The 24,703-nt window shown below is 39.5% G+C and overlaps 1 protein-coding gene across 1 annotated transcript in view; it reads right to left on the bottom strand.

Annotated features, from left to right (window-relative positions):
- Positions 1 to 6,322: 6,322 nt before the first annotated feature.
- snx3 (sorting nexin 3) overlaps positions 6,323 to 24,703 on the bottom strand; it is a 43,625-nt gene continuing 25,244 nt past the window's right edge. The window contains exons 2-4 of the mRNA XM_078542533.1: positions 16,771 to 16,866; positions 10,031 to 10,155; positions 6,323 to 7,236 (exon numbers count right to left, since the gene is read on the bottom strand). Of these exons, the coding sequence (XP_078398659.1) occupies positions 7,122 to 7,236; positions 10,031 to 10,155; positions 16,771 to 16,866 (336 nt within the window). The 3' untranslated portion in view covers positions 6,323 to 7,121. The remainder of the gene's footprint in view (positions 7,237 to 10,030; positions 10,156 to 16,770; positions 16,867 to 24,703) is intronic.

Here is a 24,703-nt window from a genome sequence, read left to right on the forward strand (position 1 = left end):
TTGCTTTCTTCCAAAATTTAGGCCCATTACATTGGTGTTTGATTTTAAAGACCTGGCTCAAGAGTAAGATGTTAGTCAAAATTGAATAATCCATCCTGCCCTTTTTTTTTTCCCTCTCCTTTCATGGGGTGTATGTGTCAGAAGAGTCATACGGACTCGAAACGTTAACTGTGTTCCTCTCCGCAGATGCTGTCAGACCTGCTGAGTTTTTCCAGCTATTTTTGTTATTGTTAACATTTATTTAAGTTGCATTTACATTCGCTCATATCGGCACTGAGCGCTTGATTCAGTGATCCTCAACGTGGTGTACTCAAGTAAAAAAAAACACGAAGGTTTACAGCGCACATCCCGAATCTCGCCGTTACGTAAGTAAATAATAATCGGGGCCAATGAAATTTGCAAAGGTAGAAAAAAAAGACAATAAATTATTCAGAACTACACCAACTAACGACAATTCAATCCAAATTAACTCCCAATGGGTGAGTAATTAGACTTTAAATACTTGGCCACCCTCCTGTCACCATTTAAACAATAATGTTTTATTCCGAAACGCTGTTTTTAAATGTACAACTTTGTGGTAAGGCAGCACCTTGTCACTCAGCCAATAATATACCAGCTCTGAAAACCATATCTTGTGAAGACCAAGCACGGAATATCAATTACTAACCCAGCACCTTGCTAGTTACAAAAACTTTAATGCCAAACAGAGCATCCACGAATTTCATTTCCACATGTAGCAGGAAGTCTGTAAATGTATCTCGACTACGCCAGGCCGTGTGGACCCCGGCTGTACATTAAACTAGATCTTACTTCTGCATAAAATTGCCCCAAACCAACATCGACAGCTTAACATTTTAGCCACAACAGAAGCAAAAAAATGCTGGAAAAACGCAGCAAGTCTGACAGCATCTGAAAATTTTGTTTTATTCCCAGCATCTGCAGTATTTTGCCTTTATCTTAATATTTAGTCAGTAGCCCTGGACTATTTCTAGCACTATTGCAACAGGGATTTGACTGCATACACAGACTTCCAATACCATAAGTGTATGATTTCGAAAGCATTAGTCAAAAGTAGTGTATTTGCTTCAGTTATCACTGAAAAATTAATAGGTGCAATTAATCACCTGAGTGCAAGAATGCAACTACATCCAGTGTGAAATGAGCTCGTGTGTTGCAAAGCCAGACCACTGACAGACACCAAGTTATACTGGATATGCTATGTTGAATTTGCATGCAATATAGTTCAGTTTTAACGACGTGTATCATTTCCTAACCTAATATTTAGGGTTTATTATTTGAGAGCTTGGATTGCGATCGATTATTCTTTGCTGGCTCATTCTCATCCAGCCATCGAGGGCGTGTTGAGTCAGAGGGGAAATAGTGGCAGGGTGTCAGCAAGCACTGTCTTGAAAAGCTGAGGCAAAGCTCAAGCTTTCCCAGCAAAGGATGACAGAAGGAGAAAAATTAGAGTGAGTAAACTAGCAAGAATTATAAAGCCAGACTAAGAGCTTCTACAAGTATGTAAAAAAGGGAGAGTAGCTAAAGAAAGATATGGTCCCTTAGAGGACAAGATTGGGAATTAACAGAAAACAGCAGAGATTTTGAACAAGTATTTTGTATCAAGCCACATGGTACAAGTCACTAAAAGCATCCCAATAATAGTGGAATATCAAGGGGGAAAATGAAGGGAGGAACTTAAAACTATTACCAGGAAAGCTAGTGAAACTAAAAGCAGACAAGTCCTTATGAGCTAAATCTTATGAGCTACATCCTTGGGTCTTAAGTGGTAGAAATGCTGGATGCAATCTTCCAAAATTCCCTAGATTCAGGAAGGTCCTAATCAAAAGGAAAACCACAAAAGTAATACCTCTATTCAAGGAGGGAGAAAGAAAGCAGGAAGCTACAGGTCAGTTAGTCTAATATCTGTTCTTGGGAAAGTGTGGAATCTGTTAAAAAAGTAATAGGACATTTGAATATCAAAACCATGTTTACTCTGCTTATATGAAAAGGGAAAGTGTGTTTGACAAATCAAGGATGTAACAAGTAGGGCAGAATAAAGGGAAACCATTAAATGTAGAATATTTGGATTTCCGAAAGGATTTGATAAGGTGCCACATAAAAAGTTACTACACAAGATACAAGCTTGTGTTATTGGGAGTAATAACTAACATGGATAAAGGATTGAGTAACTAACAGGACAGAGGCAGGAAACATGGGTGATTTCCAAGTTGGCAAACTAACTAGTGGGAGTGCCACAGGGATCAGTGTTAATCTATACTTATAAAAAAAACTTAGATGAAAGGACAGTATTGTGGACAAATTTGCTAACAATACAAAGATATGAAAATAAGTTGAGGGGACAGAGAATCAGTAAAGGAATATAGATAGGTTAAGTGAGTGGGCTAAAATTTGGCATTTTGGAGTATAATGAGATGAAATTATCCACGTTAGCAGCAATAGAAATGCAAAATATTAAAAAGAAAAATTAACATTGCAGTAGAGGGCTCTGGGTGTCCTCATACATGAATCACAAAAATCAGCATGCAGGGACAGCAAGTAATTAGGAAGGCAAATGAAACATTGGCCTTTATTGCAAGGGGCATGGAATATAAAAGTAGGGAAATCTTGCTACAACTGTGCAGGATGTTGGTCAGACAGTTTTGGTCTCTAAGATTGAATTGCCTCCAATGCAAGTATGAGAGGGCTCACTTTGTCGATTCTTGGGACGAAGGAGGTAAGGAAATGTTGAACAGGTTGTGTCAAGACTCATTGGAGTTAAGAGTGAAAGGTAAAGAGGCGACCTTAAATGAAAAATAAGTTTGGAGGGGGCTTGGCAGTATAAATCAGTGCTTCAGGCTTTTTCCTGTTTTAATGCCCGAGACTGAACCTAGAGTAATAATTTGGGAGATGAGTTTGTGTGGTGGGAGCAGGGAGGCTCTAATTGGAGTTTGGGTGGTGGTGGGGGAGGAGAAGAAAGAGGGAGAGAAGAGAAAGGTGGAGAAGGGATAGGGAGGAGAGAAAAAAAAAACAATGCACCTACTTGTTAACAGGTTAAAAAAAACAGCAGCTATCAGGCCACACCCACCAGTACAAAGAAATGCACAGAATTAAAAACAGGGCCTCAGAAGTCAGAGTTCCACAGTAGCCATTCCTACCTCGAGCTTGCAACCCCTGGTTTGGGAAGCCCAGGGGTGGATGCTGAGAATACTGGTGAGCATGACGATTCTTCTGGGGAATGTAGCCAGATCCAAGTTCATGATACCATGCATGGGTGGCTCAGCTATGCAGGATAGGGCAGGGCAAGAGGAAGATTGGGAAAGCTATAGCTGGGGGACAGGCATTGTTGTGGCTGCAGACACTGCCCCAGGAAGGTACATTGCTGTCCTAGTACCAAGATCAGCAATGTCACTGAGTAGCTGCACAGCATTGGAGGTGGGTGAACAGCCAGAGGTCATGATACCAATGGTCTTGCAGGTGGATTTTAGGGAGCTGAGAATGGAAACTAACAAATCCTCAAGGGAAGTGGGTCAAGTGTCAGCAGGGGAACAATTAGAGAATAGCGATCATAGCAAAAATTTAGGGTTGCTATCAAAAGGGACATGGAGCAATCCAGAGAAGGTGGAGGGGGGCAATTTCAGTGGCATGAGAACAGATTTGTCCCAGGTAAACTGGAAACATAGGCAAAACTGTAATGGAACAATGGGTTGCCTTTAAGAGATGGTTCAGGTACAGGCAGGACCAAAGCCAAAGCTCCAAATGATAAGAGCATGCAAGATGTAGCAGAAAAAAAAGATGCCAAATGTCAGGTTGATAAGGCATTCAGCCTGGTTAAAACTTGCAAGTAGAGAAGTGAAAAAAGGAACTGAGGCATGGAGAGTCATAATAGAACAGAAGACTGGCAATCAACCCATTAGATTGCTCCAGAAAGCAAGCATGGACACAGTCCCATTCCCCTGCTCTATCCCAATAGCCCAGCAAGTTTAACAAGTACCCAATTTTTTGAAATAAACTGTCTGATTCCACCACCCTCATTGGCAGCAAGGTCCACATAACCCTTGCATCTTGCCAAAAACTTAATCTGTGTCCCCTAGTACCATCAGCTAAAAGGGAACATCTTTTTTTTTCTCCTTATTAAAGCCTGTAATAATCTTGTACACCTCTCCATTTCCTGTTTCAAGGAGACCACCCTGGCTTCTTGAACCTATCTATATAGCTAAAATTCCTGGTTCCAGGAACCATTCTGGTAAATCTCCTCTGCACCCTCAAAAAGGCTGTAATATGATACCTTCTACAGTACTAACACTCCTTATTTATGCACCTCTTTACTTCTATGCTGGTACTCATCCCCCTACCAAAAGAGTATCAGCTAATAAAGAAAATCAAAAAGTTTATAAGGCACAAGTAGTGAAAAGGGTTGGGCCAATTGGGAACAGAAAGGGATCTACACATTGAGGGTGGAGGGCATGGCTGAGGGACTGAGTACTCTGCATCTGTCTTTACCATGGAAAATGCTGCCGAGGTCATAGTAAGAGGTAGTTGAGACGCTGGATGAGCTAAAAATTAATCGAGGTGGTATTAGAAAGGATGGCTGTACACGAGTTAAATAACCAGGACCAGATAGGATACATCCAGAGGCACTGGCCAGAATCTTCCAATTTTCTATAGCTGTGGGATGGTGCCAGAGGAAGAGAATTATTATTAAAAATAGGAAAGATAAACACAGCAACTAAACTAGTTTGTAATCAGTGGTGGGAAAAATTTGAAACAATTAATCCACATTTATTTGAATACTTGCTAATTTTGCCAAAGATTAAGACAGTTTAACTTGATTGTTACCCCCAAAAAACTGAGGATTGAAGAAAGTAGTGTGGTTGATGTGGTATACATGGATTTCCAAAAGGAGTTTGATTATTCTGCATGAGCTGCCAGCAAAAGTGAAACTCATGCAATAAAAAAAGTGGTAGCATGGATATGGACTGCTTTTCTTGGATGCATATTGAGGAAAACCATACTAAGTGGACAAAATATGCATCAGGACTTTAAAAGTTTAGCTTTTTGCATCCAAAAACGAACTCTTGAAGCCAATCACCATAATTCCTGGAATGACCAAACAAAGCATCTTTACTGTGTTTCAGCTGGATCAAATGGCATTAACAGGGTTTTCCCTCCATATTATCTCAATTGTTCCTTAAAATTATGCATTACTACTTGATCCAAAATAGGATATTCCTTTCCAAGCTCATTGTTTAAGCCACATGGGCATAAGCCATGTATAAAATAGTGTGGTATGGGATGATACAGATTTGGATACATTTTAAATTGATATAATTGATATATGATGTCAAATACCAGATTGGAAATGAAAGTTATTTCAAAGGTTTAATTGTTATGGGCACAAGTTTAAGAATAAAGATATTACCATAATGCAAGACAAATTGGCAGGTCAACTTTATATGCAAATTATTCAATCATTGAACTAAAGTGCTGTACTGCAAGTTGCAGTGCTGCATTACAAGAAACTAGTATGCCAATGATTCCAATCACTAATTTTAAGGCCCAAGCCACAAAATGTTCCTTCTGGGCTCAGACTACATCAAACCATAGCTTCTTCCCATACTGTTTGCTGATAAACTTGTTGGAATACAGCACTGAACTCTAATAGCTGTTATCTATTGAGAATATAGTGGTTTTCTATGTACCAGGTTTTAAAAAGTCCAAAATCATCTGCTATTTTAATGCTACTGCGCTCCAGGAGCAGTTGCATAGTTAACTAGTTCATTTCCAAACATGACATGCAAGTAACATTCAAACAGAAGCCAGTTATAAATACAAAAGATTGCATTGACCTCAAAGTGTTGATACTTCACAAACAAAAACAGCAGCTTAATTTACAAAGCAAAACCACACTAAACTGATGTAGCTCGTACATTCACAGTTGTGTGCCGCTGCTCGAGACTAAGGCACATGGACAGCTCCCTTGCTGTTCTTTCAATAATGGTGATCTTATGTCATCTGAAGTGGAGAAGTCCAATGCTGAAATTTCTACAGAAGATATTTCAGACAAATGCAGTCAACTCAGTACTACACTGAAGTGCAAGTTTAAATTATTTTTTGAAAGTGAAATTAGTTCATTTTCATTTTAATTGTTTGGCCCCTCATGTAATTGCCAATTTTTTCTCCTTGCAATCAAAAAGGGTCCTTGTTGAATTGTTATAAAGGGACAGACTGAAAGCTAATGCTATGATCAAAATAAACTAAATCTGGATTTCTTTAAACTGAAAATATTACAAAGCATTAGTAACAGTTTGCATAAAACAATTGGTGATTTGTCAACATTTTCTCATATGGACTTTATTTGAAAACATTTCAACTTCACACAGGAGGATCAGTCTTAGTGTTTGACAAACTGAAGTGTATTGAGACTCAGCTATCATGACTTCAATACAAAATTGGGAACAAACTTAGTAATTACTACAACAGCCATAGGTACAGATGCAGTATATAAATGTGAATGTGGGCTTTACTAGTTTGGAAGGAGAAAAGGGAGACTATATAGCATGTCTCAGATGAACTTGACATCAGTCTGAAGGACTATTCCAGGAACTCAAAGGAAAATGTCAAAGTGGCCTCAAATGAGGTGTTGAGTCTTACCATCTATATACCATGCACTTCTCCAAAAACAGACATCTTGCCAAATATGTTTAACCTTCAGCTAGATTTTCTTAATTTACAAAGCACATGCATTATAAAAATACTCTCAACTGATGAAGCATCAGATAAAATTGTTAGAAATGCTATACTCATGCCACAGGTTCATCTGACAGCAATTTCTGCCAAGTGTAACATCTGGGCACAAAGAACAAAGATTACATCAGCATATTTCTTTACTGAAAATGTAAGGCTTCAGAATGAATGTTAAGCAAAAAAGTGTTATATAAAGCCAAATTACAGTGGCCAGCTCTAATCCTGAATGCAGATCTTTCTTGCTTGTGATCTGCACCTGAGATGAAGTTCTGCTTTCAGAAATATCAATAAGTAGAAAGATGTATTGAGGATTAGCCAAACCAGCAATTTCAATTGGTATGGAAGGATTGTTTGGACAGATCAGTGTTTTAGTCCATTCACACTGTTTGTGCATGTTTCACTTTTGCTGGTGTGTAGTTTTTGTCTATGATTTCCTCTTGCAGGAACATATGAAGACACCGTTCATTTTGTGCCAAAGGATGTCCAGCAACTCTGAAATGTAAAAAGGATCAATTAATGATTTGAGCTAACACTGACTTCCAGTGAACAATTCAAACTTTTATTGCTGGAAATATTTGGTTTTAAAAAGGCTCTGAGAATATCAACCTTAAACAAATATAGCTGGCAATTAGGTTACTCAGGTGCATGGTTCAGTTCAAAGCAGCACACATGGAAGCTCCAGATTGAACCCTAAAACTTGGGTTCCAAAAAAACTGTGGGAAGATAAGCCATGCTAGTCTTTTATTAGTTCCTTCCAACAGTTGTCATATATCAATTGTGGGATTAAATCACAATTAGATAACAATGAGCTTTAATAGAAACAATGAGAACTGTAGCAGGACAGATACAGCAACCTTTTCTCCCTCCCATACAACCCCCCAAAGAAGTCAGAGGGAACTTATACCCAATTTCACACCAATACACCTCAACCATAAAGGACAGCATAAGAGTTAACACCTTTTCAGGTCCTTGAGGTTGCAAAAAAATGCTGAATTCTGCTACATTCAATGTCAAGGAATTAACCCCCTCACCACACATCCACACTAAAGAACACTGGGGTTTACCACCCAGCTTATGCCCAAGGTGGGTGAAAGTTTCAGGCCAAACTTGGACATCAATGGATTGAACACCTCATTCTCAATGTGGATGCTTGCAAGCTACTGAATGAATTAATTATCCCATGCCAAATCAAAAAGTCAGACATCAAATCATGCTCTAAATGTACTTCAAAGCCAATATTTAAATAGTACAAATCATCTAGCAATTTGAAGTTATAGTTCAATTCTGTTCAGCAACTGGGATTGTTGATTTTCAAATTACAATCAAGATATACCACCAACTGGCAAGATTAAATTAGACTGGAAAGCTACTTATCATCCTGAGAGAGTGGTTAGCAATGCCCAGGATTTATCACCTATCTATATAGTCAAGCAGTTGAGTTGATCATTTGTTTTTCTCCTTACATGGCAGTCTGATTTCAGGACAATGATGATCCTCTTGGTAAAAGTTATCCAATCCTCTGCTTCTTCAAAGCCTAATGCCCAGATGTTATTGAATTAGTCTTAAAATCTGACCTTGACTGAAAATTGGTATTTAAGTGACATCACTGCCTGGAACTGATTGTACAGTTGTACCAATGACTTGTATATCTTTTGTAAATATGCTTTGGCACTTGTTAAATGGACCTAGCCGCATGTTAGATAAAGATTACAACAGAAGTCAGAATGCCTAATGAGACCTGCCCAGAGGTTTTCTAAACACTCTCAAAGCTGAAGGAAATGGGGCATCTCATGTCAACCACCCATTTAAGTGCTCATTATGTTCATGAAGCATGGATATTTCAGCATGCAGAAGTATACTTCACATCTCCCAACTTCAACCCTTCAAAAAGTCAGGTCCAGGTAAGACTTGGCATTGAAATCACACCAGTTACTTCAGGGCATGCACCCTTACAGACTGCTCCATCAATTAGGATGATTTGGGGTAAATGTATAGTTTTCAATCTGATTTCCAACTCCTGATTTCATTGGTGACCTTTATTAAAAAAAGGACACCTGTAGACAATTTAACAAAGTACAAGACATTTCCCTACAGGTCTGCCTGACCCCTGGAACGTGGAAGGGCTTTTTTTTTTTTTCCAGTCTGTTGCTTCAAAAGCCCCCAGTGCTGATCTTCATTTCTCCCTCTTGCTCAGGATACTTTTGCATACTGTCCTCCAAAATTGCTTAGATCGCCCTCAAAATTAAGTTTTTAATTTTTTCCATGTTAGAATGGGACAAGGATTTTTAGTTTTTTTAATTCTAGTGTTTTAATGCTATTGAAGAAAATGCAAGTAAGAGCAAGCACCAAAGACACAAAAAAAAATCAATTACAGCTTGAGACCCAAGAACACTTCACATATACAAGTAACAGTAGACAACCAATCTCTTCAGCCTGCACTGTTCAGGCACCAGTACACAGGCAATAAAACTGACCCTCTCAAATAGCAACAATGCACATCATAGATTTTCCCTACATGAAGGCTTTTGCCCAAGACATGAACTGAGGTAACTGAATTAATGCTGAAGTAATCAGGAGTAGATAAGCTTCCAGGAAGCCTTCAATAAGAAACAAAATGCCAATGTTTTGACATTTCACCCAATGAGACTTAATCTGCACGTTGAAAGAGTGAGACCATGTAACAAACATACCCATTTTCAACTACCTTTTCCATTTCCCCAATCCTTGATCATTTGGTAAAGGTTTTAAATACATCTGTTATATGCTCAAAATGAGAATTAACACACTTCTTGTCAAGCTTCACTATTCAGAACTATAGCCATGCCACACATTTACACATGAAACAGATGGCAACTGCAATCACAAATAATTGCAGGCATAAACTTTTTATTGTTCACTTTAAACGAAGACCACCTTAGACCAAAGATAAGTACGTGAGTGGGAAAAAAAAGCACAAGACTTTAAAAAAGCAACAGAATGTTAATGGAAATTTACATAAATTATGCATGGAAAACAATAAAATTAAAAACTCAACTAGACCCCTTGTGCCCTCAGCCTCATACTGGAATCATTCTGAAAGTAAAAAAATTATCCTGCATATCAGTGTTATCTTTCATTCTTGTAGAACATGTTTCTGGACTGCTGCTTGCCATCATTTTAGTAGCAATTAAGACAAAACCCAGAGTCCTCAATTTGAAACAGCAAATGAACTTCAACATTTCCTTTGGGTATATTTACTACTATACACAAAATGCAGAAACCATAGAAAGAGGGAAGCTTTGCTCACTTGTTAATGAACTGTTCAAGTCCTTGTCTTCTTTCTTCTATAAAACTATCGTCGAAGATTCCATCATCACCTCTAAAAGGAAGCTGACGAAACAGTGCTTTGCCAGGTAATGGTGGCACCACAACCTAAGGTGAAAAAAAGCTTTGAAATCATAAAAGCATAACAAGTGTATGGCACAAACCATTTCCAGCTAGGGAAATTAATGGATCAAGCATCCAAAGCTGTGTCATGGAACAGAGTGAGGCATTGCTTGCCTAAAAAAATGATTTCTGCTTCAGCAATGCAAGATGGCACACCATTTGTGTTCACTTGTCTCAACATTCAGAAGTTCAGTCAGATCAACTACGTGGCATGGATACTCAAAGTATAACAATTGTACTGCACAAGTCCAAATGATACTGCAGAGCAAGCTAAAGCAGCTCCCCTTGATGTCAACCAGGATGAAACCAAACACTAAGTGATAGTTACACTAACTGCTAGAAAATATTGAACTGGCTTTTGATTAGTGTTGTGATATTTCATGATGTTATTCTCCAAAATTGTGGCAGAAATGGTTTAGAATACATCTACTTCCATTTCTACTCTCCTAAGCTGGATCAAAGAGTGGTTGAAGTACTGATTCCAGACAGCAGTGCTATGATGTGTATGGTATCACAGATGGGAACTACATTTTATGCATGCTAACTTGTACTTTCCCAAATGTTACACCTTGCAACAGCTGTTCAACCATTGCTCAAGTTAATCAAGGAATTAAATGAAGCCAAAATCATGTTCCACAATGCCAGGAACAAATGGATTTAGTCAGATAAGCAGAGGCCGAGTTTACAATAAGATTTAATCCTATGAAACAATTTTGGTTCTTTGCTGAAAATCTTATTCAGTTCAAAAGGCAGTGAAGGGAAATGAAACAAGTTGAAAAAACATTTAATTTCACTTGGTTCATTCAAATTTCAACATTAATGGTTTGTATTTAGTGGGAGAGGTTGAATAGAAATGCTAACCAAAATGAGGAAGTTTATAAAAAAACATGAGATCACACCACACAACTTACAGGTCACCTTGCTAAATAAAACACATTTCATCCTTCTACATTACTGCTTGCTCAATTATATGACTGTGCCCTCAACCTAAAGAGGGTATTCATAATACATGTAGACAAGTGCTTAAACAATTACTTGTCCAGTTGTAAGGATTCAATTTAGTTTGATTCTTAGCTGAATTTGAAAGGGACTGGTTAAGAATGCCCAGGAGGAAGTGGTCTCACCACTTGGTTAAGGCATGGATTTTAAATAAAAAAGTGCTAAGGCTCCATTTGATCTCCTGGAACTTCACACACATGGACAAAAGAATTGAACTAGAGGTGAGGAGTGTGAGACAGCCCTTGGCATCAAGGCAGCATTTGACCGAGTATGGCATCAAGGAGCCCTAGCAAAACTGGAGTCAATGAGGATTGGGGGGGAAAACTCTCCACTGGCTGGAGTCATAGCACAAAGGAAGGTGTTTGGAGGTCAATCATGTCAGTTCCAGGACATCATTGCAGAGTTCCTCAGGGTAGTGCCCTCAGCCCAAACATCAGCTGCATCACCACTAACCTTCCATCAATCATTGTGGGGGATGTTCAATGATTGGTGCTGCACATTGCACTTTTGTAACTCCTCAGTTACTGAAGCAGTCCACACTCATAGGTAGTGAGGCCTGGCCAACATTCAGGCTTGGGCTGATTAGCAAGTATCATTCATGCCACATAAGTGCTGGGCATTGAGCAAAGAGAGAAGAGGGAGACAAAGCAGGAAACTACAGGCCAGTTAGCTTAACGTCTGTCATAGGGAAAATGTATGCTATTATTAAAGCAGCTATAGCAGGGCTCTTGGATAAGTTCAAGGTAATCATGCAGAGTCAGAGTTTTGTTAAAGGGAAATCATGTTTAACCAACTTACTGGAGTTCTTTGAAGTAGTAATGTCTATGGATAAAGGGGGACTGGTGGATGTACTGTATCAAATGCCTTCTGGAAAACCAAAGTGCCTCAAAAGGTTATTGTGGAAAATAAAAGCACATGTATAGGGGGTAACATATTGGCATGTATAGAAGATTGTTTCCTGTTAGCCAGCCAGAGAGTAGGCATAAATGGGTCTCAGGTTGGCAAGATGTAATGAGTGGTGTGCCACAGGGATCAGTGCTGGGACCTCAACTGTTTACAATTTATATAAGTGACTTGGATGAAGTGATAGATGCCCAATTTGCTGATGACAAAGATAGGTAGGAAAGTAAACTCGAGGACAAAGGAGGCTACAAAAAGATAGATAGGTTAAGTGAGTGGGCGAAGATCTGGCAAATGGATTATGAGGAAAATGTGAAATTGTCCATTTTGGCATGAAGAATAAAAGCATATTATTGAAATGGAGAGAGATTGCAGAGCTCAGATGCAGAGGGATCTGGGTGTCTTAATGCATGAACCGCAAAAGGCTAGTATGCAAGTAATCAGGAAAGCTAGTATAATGTTATCATTTATTGCAAAGGAAATTAATACAAAAGTAGGGAGGTTATGCTTCAGCTATACAGAGCACTAGAGACACATCTGGAGTACTGTATAGTATTGGTCACCATACCAGGCTAAATGCCTGGAATGGGCAGGTTGTCCTGAGCAACAGATGGACAGGTGAGGCTTGTATCCACTGGAGTTTAGAAAAGTAAGAGGCAAGTTGATTGAAACACAAGATGCTGAGGGGACTTGACTGGGTGGATGTGGAGAGGATGTTTCCTCTATGAGAATCTAGAAGTAGGGGTCACTTTTTAAAATGGGCGACCCCTTACTTTAACAGACTAGGTGAAATTTTTTCTGAGGATCATGAGCTCTTCCTGAAGAGGAAGAAGCAGGATCTTTGAATATTTTTAAAGGCAGAGGTGGATAGATTCTTGGTAAGCAAGGGGTGACAGGTTCTGGGATAGCAGGATGCAGATTTGAGGCTATCAGCCATGATCTTATTAAATGGAGGAGCAGGCTTGAGGGGCTGAATGGCCTACTCATGTTCCTTGTTCATATGTTCATCTCCCCTTGACTTGCAATGACATTATCACTGAAGCTCCCAGTAACATCCTAGGGGTAACCATTGACCAGAAACCAAACCAGTCATTTAAATACTGTGGCTACAAGAGCAAATCAGAGGCTGAGAATTCTGCAGGCAGAAATTCACCTGACTCAAAACCCATCCATTGCCTACAAGGCATAAGTCAGGAGTGTGGTGCAATACTCTGCAATTGCCTGCATGAGTGCAGCTCCAACACCACAAAAGCTGACATCTAGGACAAAACAGCCCGCTTGATTGGCACCCCATCCACACTCACCACCACTGAGTGGCAGAAGTGTACAGCATCTACAAGATACACTGCAGGAACACCAAGCCTCCTTAGACAGCACCTTCCAAACCCATGACCAACACCATCTAGAAGGACAAGGGCAGCAGACATGGGAACACCACCTGGAAGTTCACCTCCAAGCCACTTGCCATCCCAAGTTGGAAACACATCACTGTTCCTTCATTGTTGCTGGGTCAAAATCCTGGAACTCCCTAACAGCACTGTAGGTGTACCTACACCATGTACTGCAGCAGTTCAAGGCAGCTTACCACCACCTTCAAGGTCAGTTAGGGAGTGTCAATAAATGCTGGCCTAGCCAGTGACACCACATCCCATGAACAAATTTAAAAAAGACACTCCTACCCACTTTAATTCTTTCATGGGATGATAGCACTGGCAAAAATGATTACCTATCCCTAATGACCTCAAGGTGGTGAGCTGCCTTGATGTAGGTACACCCAAAGTGCTGTGACCAAAGGAAGTTGACTAGTGATACTTACAAGTCAGGATGGTTTGTGACTTGGTGTTGCCACAGCACAATATTTATGTGGCTGGGCCAGGTCAGTTTCTGGTCAATGGTCACCCCCAGGATGTTGATGGGGAGGGATTCAGCAATGGTAATGATATTGAATGTCAAGGGAAGATTGTTACATTTAGATTCTCTTGGAGATGATCTTTGCCTGGCACTTGTGGCAAGGATGTTACTTGCCACTTGTCAGCCCAATCAACAAACATTTCCACTTGACCTTAAGGGAAGGTCATTGAAGCAGCTAAAAAATGGTCAGGTCTAGTACATTGCAGGAGTTACTTAAGACAGTTTTCCCTGGGGCAGAAATGACAAGCCTCCAAAAACCTGTTTGTGCTAGGTATGACTCCAACCAATTAGCACTGACTTCAACTTTACAAGGGCTCCTCAATGCCACACTGTCAAATGCTGTCTTGATGTCAAGGACAGTCATTCTCACCTCAAGTTCAGCTCTTTTGCCCATGTTTGGACCAAGGCTGTAATGAGGTCAGGAGCCAAGTGTCCCTGGAGGAACCCAAATGAGCATCTGTAAGCAGGTTATTGCTAAGTACCACCTGACTGCACTTGGTGACACCTTCCATCACTTTGCTGATGAGTAGACTGATGGGGCAACAATTGGCCAGATTGGCGTTGTCCTTTTTTGTAGACAGGATATACCTGGACAATTTTCCACATTATGGGTAAATGTCAGTGTTGTAGTTGTACTGAACAGCTTGACTGGGCCTCTGGCTAGCTCTGGAGCACAAGTACTAATGCTGAAATGTTGTAAGGGCCCCATCAACATTGCTATATCCAGTGCCTTCTACCATTTCCTGGTATCACGGAGTGAATCAAATTAGCTGACGACCAGCATGTGATGTTGGCACTCTCATGAGGCAGAGATAGATCATCCATTCTGTACTGCCACCTGAGGATGGCTGCAAATGCTTTAGCTTTTTCTTTTGCACTGATGTGGAACACCCTCACCCCAGGGACATTTGTGGAGTTGCCACCTCTGATTAGTTGTTTAGCTGTCCAATCATGACTGATTATGGCAAGACTGTAGAGCTTTGATCTGACTCATTGGTCATGGATCATTTAGCTCATCTATGGCAGGCAGCTTCCACTGTCAAGTATGCACATAGCTGAAATGAAGTGCCAATCTGGAAGCTACATCACAGGGCTATGTCTGATGCCTCTTCTGCTGTGCTCCCTGAACTCATGGAACCAGGGCTGATCCTGGCTTGTTGGTATCAGTAGAGGAAGGATATGCCAGGCCATTAGGTTACAGGTTGAATACAATTGTGCTGGGCATCAGGTCATCAGCAGTTAAGCTGCTCCATCCAAAGAGCTGTGCATGCATTCATTCCTGCTGAACCTAGAGAATCCCAACTGTAGCCAGGCAGTGTAAAAATACATCAATGTCTGCAGTATAACTGCACCTTCAGTTAATACTCATGAACTGAAAAAAATCACTAAAGAACACTTCAGGTTCTCTCACTACCCAAGAGTCTGGTTTAATTTGTGCACTTCTTCAAAATAGCATTTGTATAAGCACAGCAAACCTTGACTCAGATGCTTTAAATTTCACAAGTTACTGGATTACGTGGCTAGTAGCAATTCAAATCACTGTTCCATGTAAAGGAAGACTTTAAGCCTAAATATTAACATTAAAATGAATTACACCACCAGACAACCCCTATGACACTGGTCAAGACTCCCAAATTTCTGCTGTGATCTGGTTAGGGACTAGTAACTGTTAAAAGTAGACAAATTTGAAATCCAGTTACTTACAGATTCCAAGGTTTTAAATAAAAAGGAATTTTACTATTCAGTCAGAGCAAACAGTCCATACTATCTTATACTCTAACATCCAGAAATAAACAGACATGAATTAACAGTTGGTTGAATACATCACAAACTACACTAAATGACAAACACAAATTCTCAGCAACCCACCCAGATGTCTAATCACTGTGGGTCACAAAAACTCTAAAACCTTCTTCCTCAAGGGATTTTAAGCTCCTATCTGAGTATACAGCCTCTGATTTCCCTCAAAAGCAACTCCAACTCAGGCCACCCCAGTGACTGCTTGCCTCCCAATCTCAGATGGCTGCATTCCAGCATCTAATCATCAGCTCTCTAGTAGAGAACTGCTGCTTACAAGGCTCTTTGCCTCAAATGTCAGCTTCACAGAGCTATCAATTAATCACTGACACAACCCCAGCACTCTAGCTGCTCTGAAAACACCACTGTCCTGGGCCTTGGAGTCCCAACTCTCCCCAGCACAGAGCTGCTAACATCTCCCAGGGTTTTTGAGCCCCAGCCCCCTCAAAGCACAACAGCAACACTTCAGCTGCATGGAGCCAATCTCAGCTTAATCTGCTCCTGATTAACTGACCATCGAAAATGATGTCTTGTTAATATTTTGTAATAGTGACCCGTCCATCAATCTTTGGAACATTGTTATAATCTCCAATCAACTAAGGGTCATGACCCACAGGTACAAGATTACCATGCTCCACACCCAAAAACAGAAAAATCCAAAAATAGATTACAAAATGATAATTCAGCTGACTGGCAATTCAGTTCTCTGTTCAGAAGTTTCAAATGACATTTTGATAGTATTACAGCTTTAAAAACTGAGTTAGATAGGTGGTGTATCTTACATGGCAGTATGACAAAATGGGACATCCAAATAAAACAAATACTGGGGCCTCAAGTTCAGTCATTTGGGCATAAATGTATATTCCTCCTTTGGGGTGGAGACAGTGGTGGCAAGACCAAGAAGTCTGCTAGAGAACCAAATTCAGTCAAAAGCTGCTAATTTGAATATTCATCTAAACATCAAAATAGTAGAGAAAAACCAAACAGTTTTACCTTACTTTCCCTTTCAAGCTCATTTCTCAGCCACTCAAAGTCACTGTATCTTCTTCTGACAGAAGATTCCTTCAGCTTGAATATTGGGAGATTAGTCTGAAAAATAAAGATCCAAAATGTGCAATCAGGAACTTAAAATGGTGCGGTCAGTGAAAAGAAACTGAATGATATTTCCAAGGGCAGTTAAAGTACAATGAAAATAGTTGGCGGTTGGTATTTTGGAAGATACACAGCCTTTAAAAAACACTGGCATTATTTTAAAAAGTCAGGAGTGGTCACTCTTGTATCAAGACATTTAAGATTTCCCCTTCTCCCCATTCAAGATGTAGGTAGGAGAGAAATGGCATTAAAATATTAAGGGATAATCATGTGGGATTAGATAGACAAGAGGTTAAAATGAGTCAGAGCCAAGTCTTGATATCCCTTTTACACATTTTTCTGCACCTTTCAACTCAAATGCACTTCAACTTTTTGGAAGTGCAAGCAGATAACAGCAATGAGGGAAAGAGAAAAGGAGTCATTGGAGGAGAGTGAAAGTAAAATAAAATGGAGAAACAAATTCTAAATTGCAAGCCCTGCAATGGAAATAAATTTCTTGCCCTAGGATTAATCCAAATTAATGTTCAATTCAAATGGATACAAATAGGAATTTCCCCTCAAACAATATGCCCGTCACTTATGTCAGCTCCATCAAATGAGTTCCTGCAAGTACAGTAGATTCTTTAGGATAAGCAGCCATGCTATGTTGCACCTTTTCCACAGCCCTAACCCTACAGAACTGCAACCTAACCAAGGTCTTATTCAAATTTCACCACTTCCCAGAATCTTTAGGAGGCGCGTATTGGAGATTCCTGACCACTGATATTTATCCAATACCCAAGATATCTTAAAACATTTACATTCAATGAATTGCTTTTGGTGTGCATATTGTAGGCACAGTACCCAATGGTACAGAGTAAGATAGAGTAAAAAGCAGACCAGTTGATCTATTTTTAATAGGATATGGGGGAAACTTGTCCCAGACAACAGGAAAATCATTTTGTAAACAGGAGAATGGGATCTTAGGCCCACACACAAGCAGATAGGCACTGGTTTTATTATCCAACAATGGGTATCCTCCCTTGTATTTCTGATCTACATGCTGCCTTTGCAATTTAAAAATGTACATGGATTCCCCTACTTCATCACCACCTCAACTCCTATACTGTTGCAAAATTAAGATTGCTGATCTGATACAGTACTGAGCAAGAAGTTGCTTTCAAATATTGGGAAAAGTGAAGCCATTGTACTGTCCTCTCCAAACCCAATTCCCTAGTTACTGGCCCCATCCCTTTGGCTGACAGATTAAACCAACATGCTCATAACCTTGGTGCCATTTTGACCAAAGTGCTTCCAGCCACACCATCACCAAGACCATCTATTTCCACCTCCATTGCATTGCCCAATTTTATTCATGTCTCAGCTCATGGCTGCTGAAACCATCATTCATGCCTTTGTTATCTTGACTTGATTATTCCAACTCACTCCTGGTTGGACTCATTCTACCCTCAAAACTTGTTCATCCAAAACTCCACTCCCATGTTTTAACTTATATCAAGTCCCATTCCCCTACCACCTGTGCTCACTGACCTTAATGTCTATTTTTAATCCTAGTTTTCAAATCCTGCTCTGGCTTCACCCCTCCCCCACCCAATTTCATCCAGCCCACAGCCCTTCAAACTCTTTCGAGTTATCAACAGTCACAGATTGCAACTCTTTCGAGTACAATCACAGTTCTTGGTTTCCGGGAGTGGGACATGAACCCACAACCCTCTGGTTCAAAGGCGAGGGTGCTATGAACTGAGCCACAGCTGACACCTCCCCACAGCCCTTCAAGATGCACCCACCTAATCCTGGCTGCAAGCATCCTTGATTTTAATTGCTCCACCAGTGCTTTCAGTTGCCTAGGCCCTTAGCCAGGGTCTGCAACCGACATCTCATTTGCAGCTCCCAACCTTTTCCAGTTGGCTCACATTAACATGAAAACTGGCCAAAATTTAAATATGGCTTTCTTGTGGGGAGAAAAGCCTAATTATTATGGCTTCAAATGATTACGTAAAATAAATTTGAGGTGGCATAGCTATACCTCAGTTATGGTTAGAGCCTGATTTGAGGAACAGATTTCAAGAATCCATAATCGAAGAAATTCTTAATTCTACATATCTTAAATTGATGGCTTTACTCAAATTAGTAAAAATTTGAAAAACATTAGGTCCACCTTGATTTTCTCATTGATACTTATACACTAATGTATATGGTAGAGTTTTATGGGTCCAAGTTTTAGGCAAAAAGTAGGGGGTTGGCCTGTTCAATATTGAGGATAGAATAGACTTATTCCTTATGAAGTTGGTGTCAATAGACAAAAGGGGAAACAAAAAGAGAAAGGAAGGGATTAAAATGTAAAGCAGTGGGGTTTTTAAAATGAGTTAGTGGAAGGCGGAGTGCCTATCACCCTTTGAGAAAAGGAGTGGGGAGCCAGGGAGGTGGTAAGACTGCCTACTCAGACAGGCTAGAGGGGAGGGGGTGTGGACAAGTAGAGGCAACGAGCTGGGGAGGCAGATGGAGTTTGAGGCTACCTATGACATGGCAGTGGAACATGGAGAGTCAGCACCCTGCCCACTCTGCTGGCAGATTCACCTGCCCTCCAGGGTCATTAAAGGAGCCCAAAAGACTCCACCATAAAAAAATAGGGGCTACTCAGGATCTCACTGGAAGGCAGGGTGGACAGAACTCAAGAACTGTGGCAACAAGTGTTGTAGATTTCCATTAACATTTTACTGAAAATACCCTAGTTCCTTCTGCATTCAAGGATTTTGTATTTACTTCATTTGAATTCCCAAATCAGCAGTTAGTCATATTGCTATGTAATAATTAACTTCAATTCCAGTTTGTTTCCATTGAGCCCCAGTTATAATTTGTGGTCTCAACTCTCACCCTGACCACCAATTCTACTTTGATGTCATCTGACCCAATCTCTTTTGTAGCGGTCATATATTGGTTTATTACTCCTGTGAAGCTCCTTGGGATGCTTTATTTATATAGTGCAAGTTGATGATTCCCAGCATTTTGTGAACTTGAAGCCAGTGCATTAACTTTGAATGCTAAATTTGGGAAGTTAGCACAGTATCTAGGTAAACAAAAACCATACTTCAAGACAAAAATCAGTTAAAGAGTGACTTAAGACTTTAAGTCAAGGTCTGATTGAAGAAAATTGAAGCCATGATAAAACAGCCAGACAGGTTTACATTTGAGACTATAGGAAACAAGCTATAATTTAAATACAACCAATAATTGGTTATTATTGAACTTTGTTTTAATAGTTTGTATAATTATCAATTTGAGAGTTTAATCTAATTGCTTTGACAAGACTCCTAGCTTGACTCCTCCCCACAACACTCACTGGCCCACCCTGTCCTGGCTCCAAATGCTAAGTGAGTTAACAAATTAAACAAAATTTAACACATTTAACCAAATTACTCAATTGTCTGAATGTCAGTTCTGACTAGAAGGGTCCTGCTACATTCATGGATTTGTGTTGAAAACTGTCTACATAAAGTCATACATGCTCTCTTTTAAAGACAGCAAGCAGTTCATTTGCACCAATTGGACTCTGGATTAAAGTTATCTAATTTCACCCATTAGGTTTTTTATTAAAACCTAAACTTGCCCTTCCTCACCTTGACAAACCATTGGGTCTTTGAGAGAGTCTTAAACACATTGAACAAAACCTTTACAATACCGATGTAAAAATGGGACCTTGCATTTTAAATACCTTCTCTCAAATTACAAAGAGATTAGCTTCTATTTTACTTGGTGTAAAGATCAACCTAGCTAAAAAGCCTCCCCTGAGAGTTTTTACCTGTGGGCACGGAAGTCTATAATAAAAGTTAATCCCTGGAACAGATTATGGTTACAGGTACAATGTTTGACTGGAGAGGATAATCCATATTAATTTGCCTTGAAAATTTCCTTTTTGAACTTCTGACACCTCTCACTCATTCTTTATTCACCCATCGACAGGAAAAAAAAAGGCAGAAGACATCTAGTCTATTGTCAAAGTGCAATAACTTCACTTGTGCTCTAGCTTCATGGCACTAATCTTTAGCTGACCTTGCTTTAAAAAAATGCCATTTAGAAATCGAACATTCAGGGCCTGATGTTGGATAGTTGTTTAACTAAGCAACAAAGCAGACAAGAATGTCTCTGGTTCCATCCTCATGTGTTGAGCTGAACTAAAAATGATCACAGCCAGCAATTATTGTTGCTACAAGTGGCCTCAAATGCCCCTTTGGTTAGAAAGCAGACAAATCCATTCTCACTTTGCTTAGAAAATTGTGCTAGGAAAGTGTATAGGAGTCTCAATGCAGGACTGAAGCTGATGTAGTCTAGCTGGATAGTAACTTTAATAACAATGAGGGAGGTGGACATCCATGGAAATATCAAGCATGGAGTGCTAAGAATTGCAAAAAAATACAATCCAAATATAATGGCTGTCATCCCCATCGCACACAATTTTGAAGCATCTATTTTATCAGTATACTTTTGATGAAAATTGTACAGGGCTTGATGTTCCTTCCTTTTCCATTTGCTGAATTTCACATTCAGCACTTCCCAAAACTTCATAACTATTTTTGACAAAGTGGAAAAGTGGAAGGTCACCAACATTTCCAGGAACCACATTAATACATTTTTTAAAAAGTTATCAATTCTAGTTCCTAGACAGGTTATTAGAACAGAGTTAAAGGTATGATGGATTTTCAAGAGTAGAAAAGCTCTGATGCAAGTTCCAGCTCTCTCAATTAGCAGTTTACCACAATATTCAAGACTGGATATGAACAGTTCACCACCTCCTGCTCATTGGAGAAGTGATTGGCTCCCCCAAAATTTTCCATAAATCACTTAAATGAACAACTTTCCAAAGTGCTTTTTGCTCAAGATGAAATCTTCCATGAACTGTGCAACCGGGCAGAGTTTCAGCAACTTTAAAAGAGGAAATTAATGCAAATTTGATCTGGGGCTAGTTTGAGGGCTGGCTTCCAGTGCAATTATTTTTAAATTAGTGCAAAAAAATTCCTTAATCGTGTTGATTTGGCAGAGCACTGGAAATACCTGGTCATTCGAGGTAATGAAGCAATTTAGACAAAAGCAAAAACAAGCTAGCAGTACAAGAAACTAGTAGCACAACATTCAAATTTCTACATAAATTAAGTACTTAACATAGATTTTTGAAGTCTGAGGTGTGTTACACAAGTTGGTATTGCAGGGTCTTTGCTCATCTCAAATGGAGGCAGTCAATTCAGGGAAGTAGAGTTAAAAATGAGGAACTTAAAGTCCAAAGAGACCACTAAGCCTGAAGAGCTCATCTCAACCAGGACAATAAACTTCTACCATTCAGATTAACAGAAATTACTTCAGATACATTGGTTGTTTTGATCAAGTGATAGGTGCCTACAAATTTGCATCATTTCAAAAACATGGACTGGTCAAATAAAATTTGACTAGAATAGTTCCAGGCCATACTGTTAGCACAATAGCTGGCTGCCTCAGCACAAAAACAACCAGCCATCTCTACACAGCAGTATCTTATTTCCTGCCTGAGGAAGGGTTAACCATCTCAACTAGCATTAACATTGGAAAGTTTGATGCTTGTTTCAAGTCATTAAACATATTTAGCCAAATTTAGCCCTCCCCACCTCAATGACAAAGTGCCAGGCCACAACTAAGTTCTAAACTATAAAAATGGTTTAGAATTAAAATCTCAATTCCCAAATAGTAGAATCTAAACCAGAAGGGGTTATATCAACAGGCTATTCACTGTCTGCAGAAGAGTCAGCTCTGTTTGGTAGTGGGGAAGTGGAAAGCCAAACAAAAAAAGACAATGCAATAAAAGCATTGAAAGAAGCATCCTACAGTACAATTTCTGGCAAGTATTGTGTATTGTACCCCAGTGGCCAAGAAAAATGACAGCATTGCCTTAAATCACTGAACATAGCTTTCAAATGAGTCAGGTTCCAAAGGTGCAGGGTGAAAGAGTTCTTGCTCAGTTTTCTTTGGTTCAAGGTTTAGTGGAAGGTGAAGAGCTTGGTAAAGCTTCTCATGCAGTTCAAAAGGTGCAATTTACTAAAGCTTCAGAACACCTTTCAAGGACAACACTGAACAGCTACAGCTTACTTGTATTAGTGAAATGCATTTGGAGAGTGCATTGTGAGATCTAGCCTCTACACAAGTATTTCTACTGAAGAATAGTAAACGGTTGCAACTCAATCTCACGCCTTGCAGCAAAGGGGCTGTTCCAACAGGAAAAACTTGATAAAAGCAAAAAACTGCAGATGCTGGAAATTCAAAACAAAAATAAAAATACCTGGAAAAACTCAGGTCTGGCAGCATCTGCGGAGAGGAACACAGTTAACGTTTCAAGTCCGTATGACTCTTCAACAGAAGAGTTCTGCTGAGTTTTTCCAGGTATTTTTATTTTTGTTTAGGGAAAAACTTGATGTCCTCTTTAATGCCTAAACTAAGACAAATGTTTAATCACTTTAAATATTCAAGTGTAACGCAAGTTCAAAGATTTAAGAAATAGAGAAAGGCACCTGGCCAACATTCCCATGCCACCTGCCCCTCAAATATTAAAAGCGGTTTAAGCTTCAAATAAGCAAGCATCTAAAATGGTACTCAAGTGAAAGTATTCATAAAACTTGGAACAAAATTTATGCATTGTCCAGTCAATAGAATACTATTGTGTACTTCATAAGACAATTGGTTGACATCAACCTCTGCTATGGTGACATACTAGGTGAACAAATGCACAAGTGCTTCTTGCCTTATTTCCCAACTGAGCAAAAGTTTTATTTTTCCATTTTGTACAACAGCAAGGTTTGACCTGCTTTAATATTCCATTTTGGCAATGCACTTTTTTTTCCAAAGCTTCAGCTTTTTCAATAGGCACTCAAGTGCTATTTTCAATCTACAGTGTTGTCTTGGACTAAGTGGTAACCTTACAAAACATGAATCAAGTGGAATGCTTGCAGCAATATTGAAAATTCAATGCACAGGTGAACAGCTTGATTTTACTGAGATTGTTCATTACTTAGGTACAGAAAATCTCTAGAAAAGTTTTTCCATTTGACAGCCAAAAGAGCCTTTTGTTATAAAAAGCTACTGGAGAGGCTTGTGTCCATGATCAGTATCTGCATATTCTATTGAATTGCCAAAAATCAAAATTCATAATAAACCTGGCCTTTATAATTCCATTTTAGAAATGAAAATTAAAATGTCAAACACACCGTTGAGTAGAATCAAATTAATAACTAGGTGCTCTCTGCTGGGGGTGCATTTCTGTAGAAAATGCCAGTTTAACAATTAAATGTTAATATCAGGATAAGTGATTAAAACTCACCTTCCAGGAAAAGTGCTTTACAACCCAGAGTTTTTGAACCCAAATGTTTAAAACTGCAACCAATTTGGGCATGCCACATTGCTCATGGGACTTTGCTTAGTAGGTAATGTTTGAGATATTAGTTGAATTACCATTAGCAAGGAGAACTTCTCAGCTCCTTAAATTAGGAGCATGGAATCTTATTTCCATCTGAGGTGACATACAGAACCTCCATTTAACATCATATCAGAAGCACAGTTCAGCTGCGCACAACATTTGTGCTGCCTAATAGGTAATGTTTAGTTTATGTTGCTTTTGGTTTTTACAGTAGAAGTCTTAAAACTTGAAGTCTAGTCATGCTACTCCTTTAGGTTGATCACCGGGAATTCAAATATCTCAAGTTATTGGTCTCTATGGGGGTCATAATATTAGCTAGGATTTGACAGCTCAACATAGCAGGATTAATAGTTCAATACAAGAACATACACAAGGGGAAATGGCCAGTCATTGTAAAAATGT

Source organism: Cetorhinus maximus, chromosome 5 (genome assembly GCF_964194155.1).
Source record: "Cetorhinus maximus chromosome 5, sCetMax3.hap1.1, whole genome shotgun sequence".
NCBI lineage: Eukaryota > Metazoa > Chordata > Chondrichthyes > Lamniformes > Cetorhinidae > Cetorhinus > Cetorhinus maximus.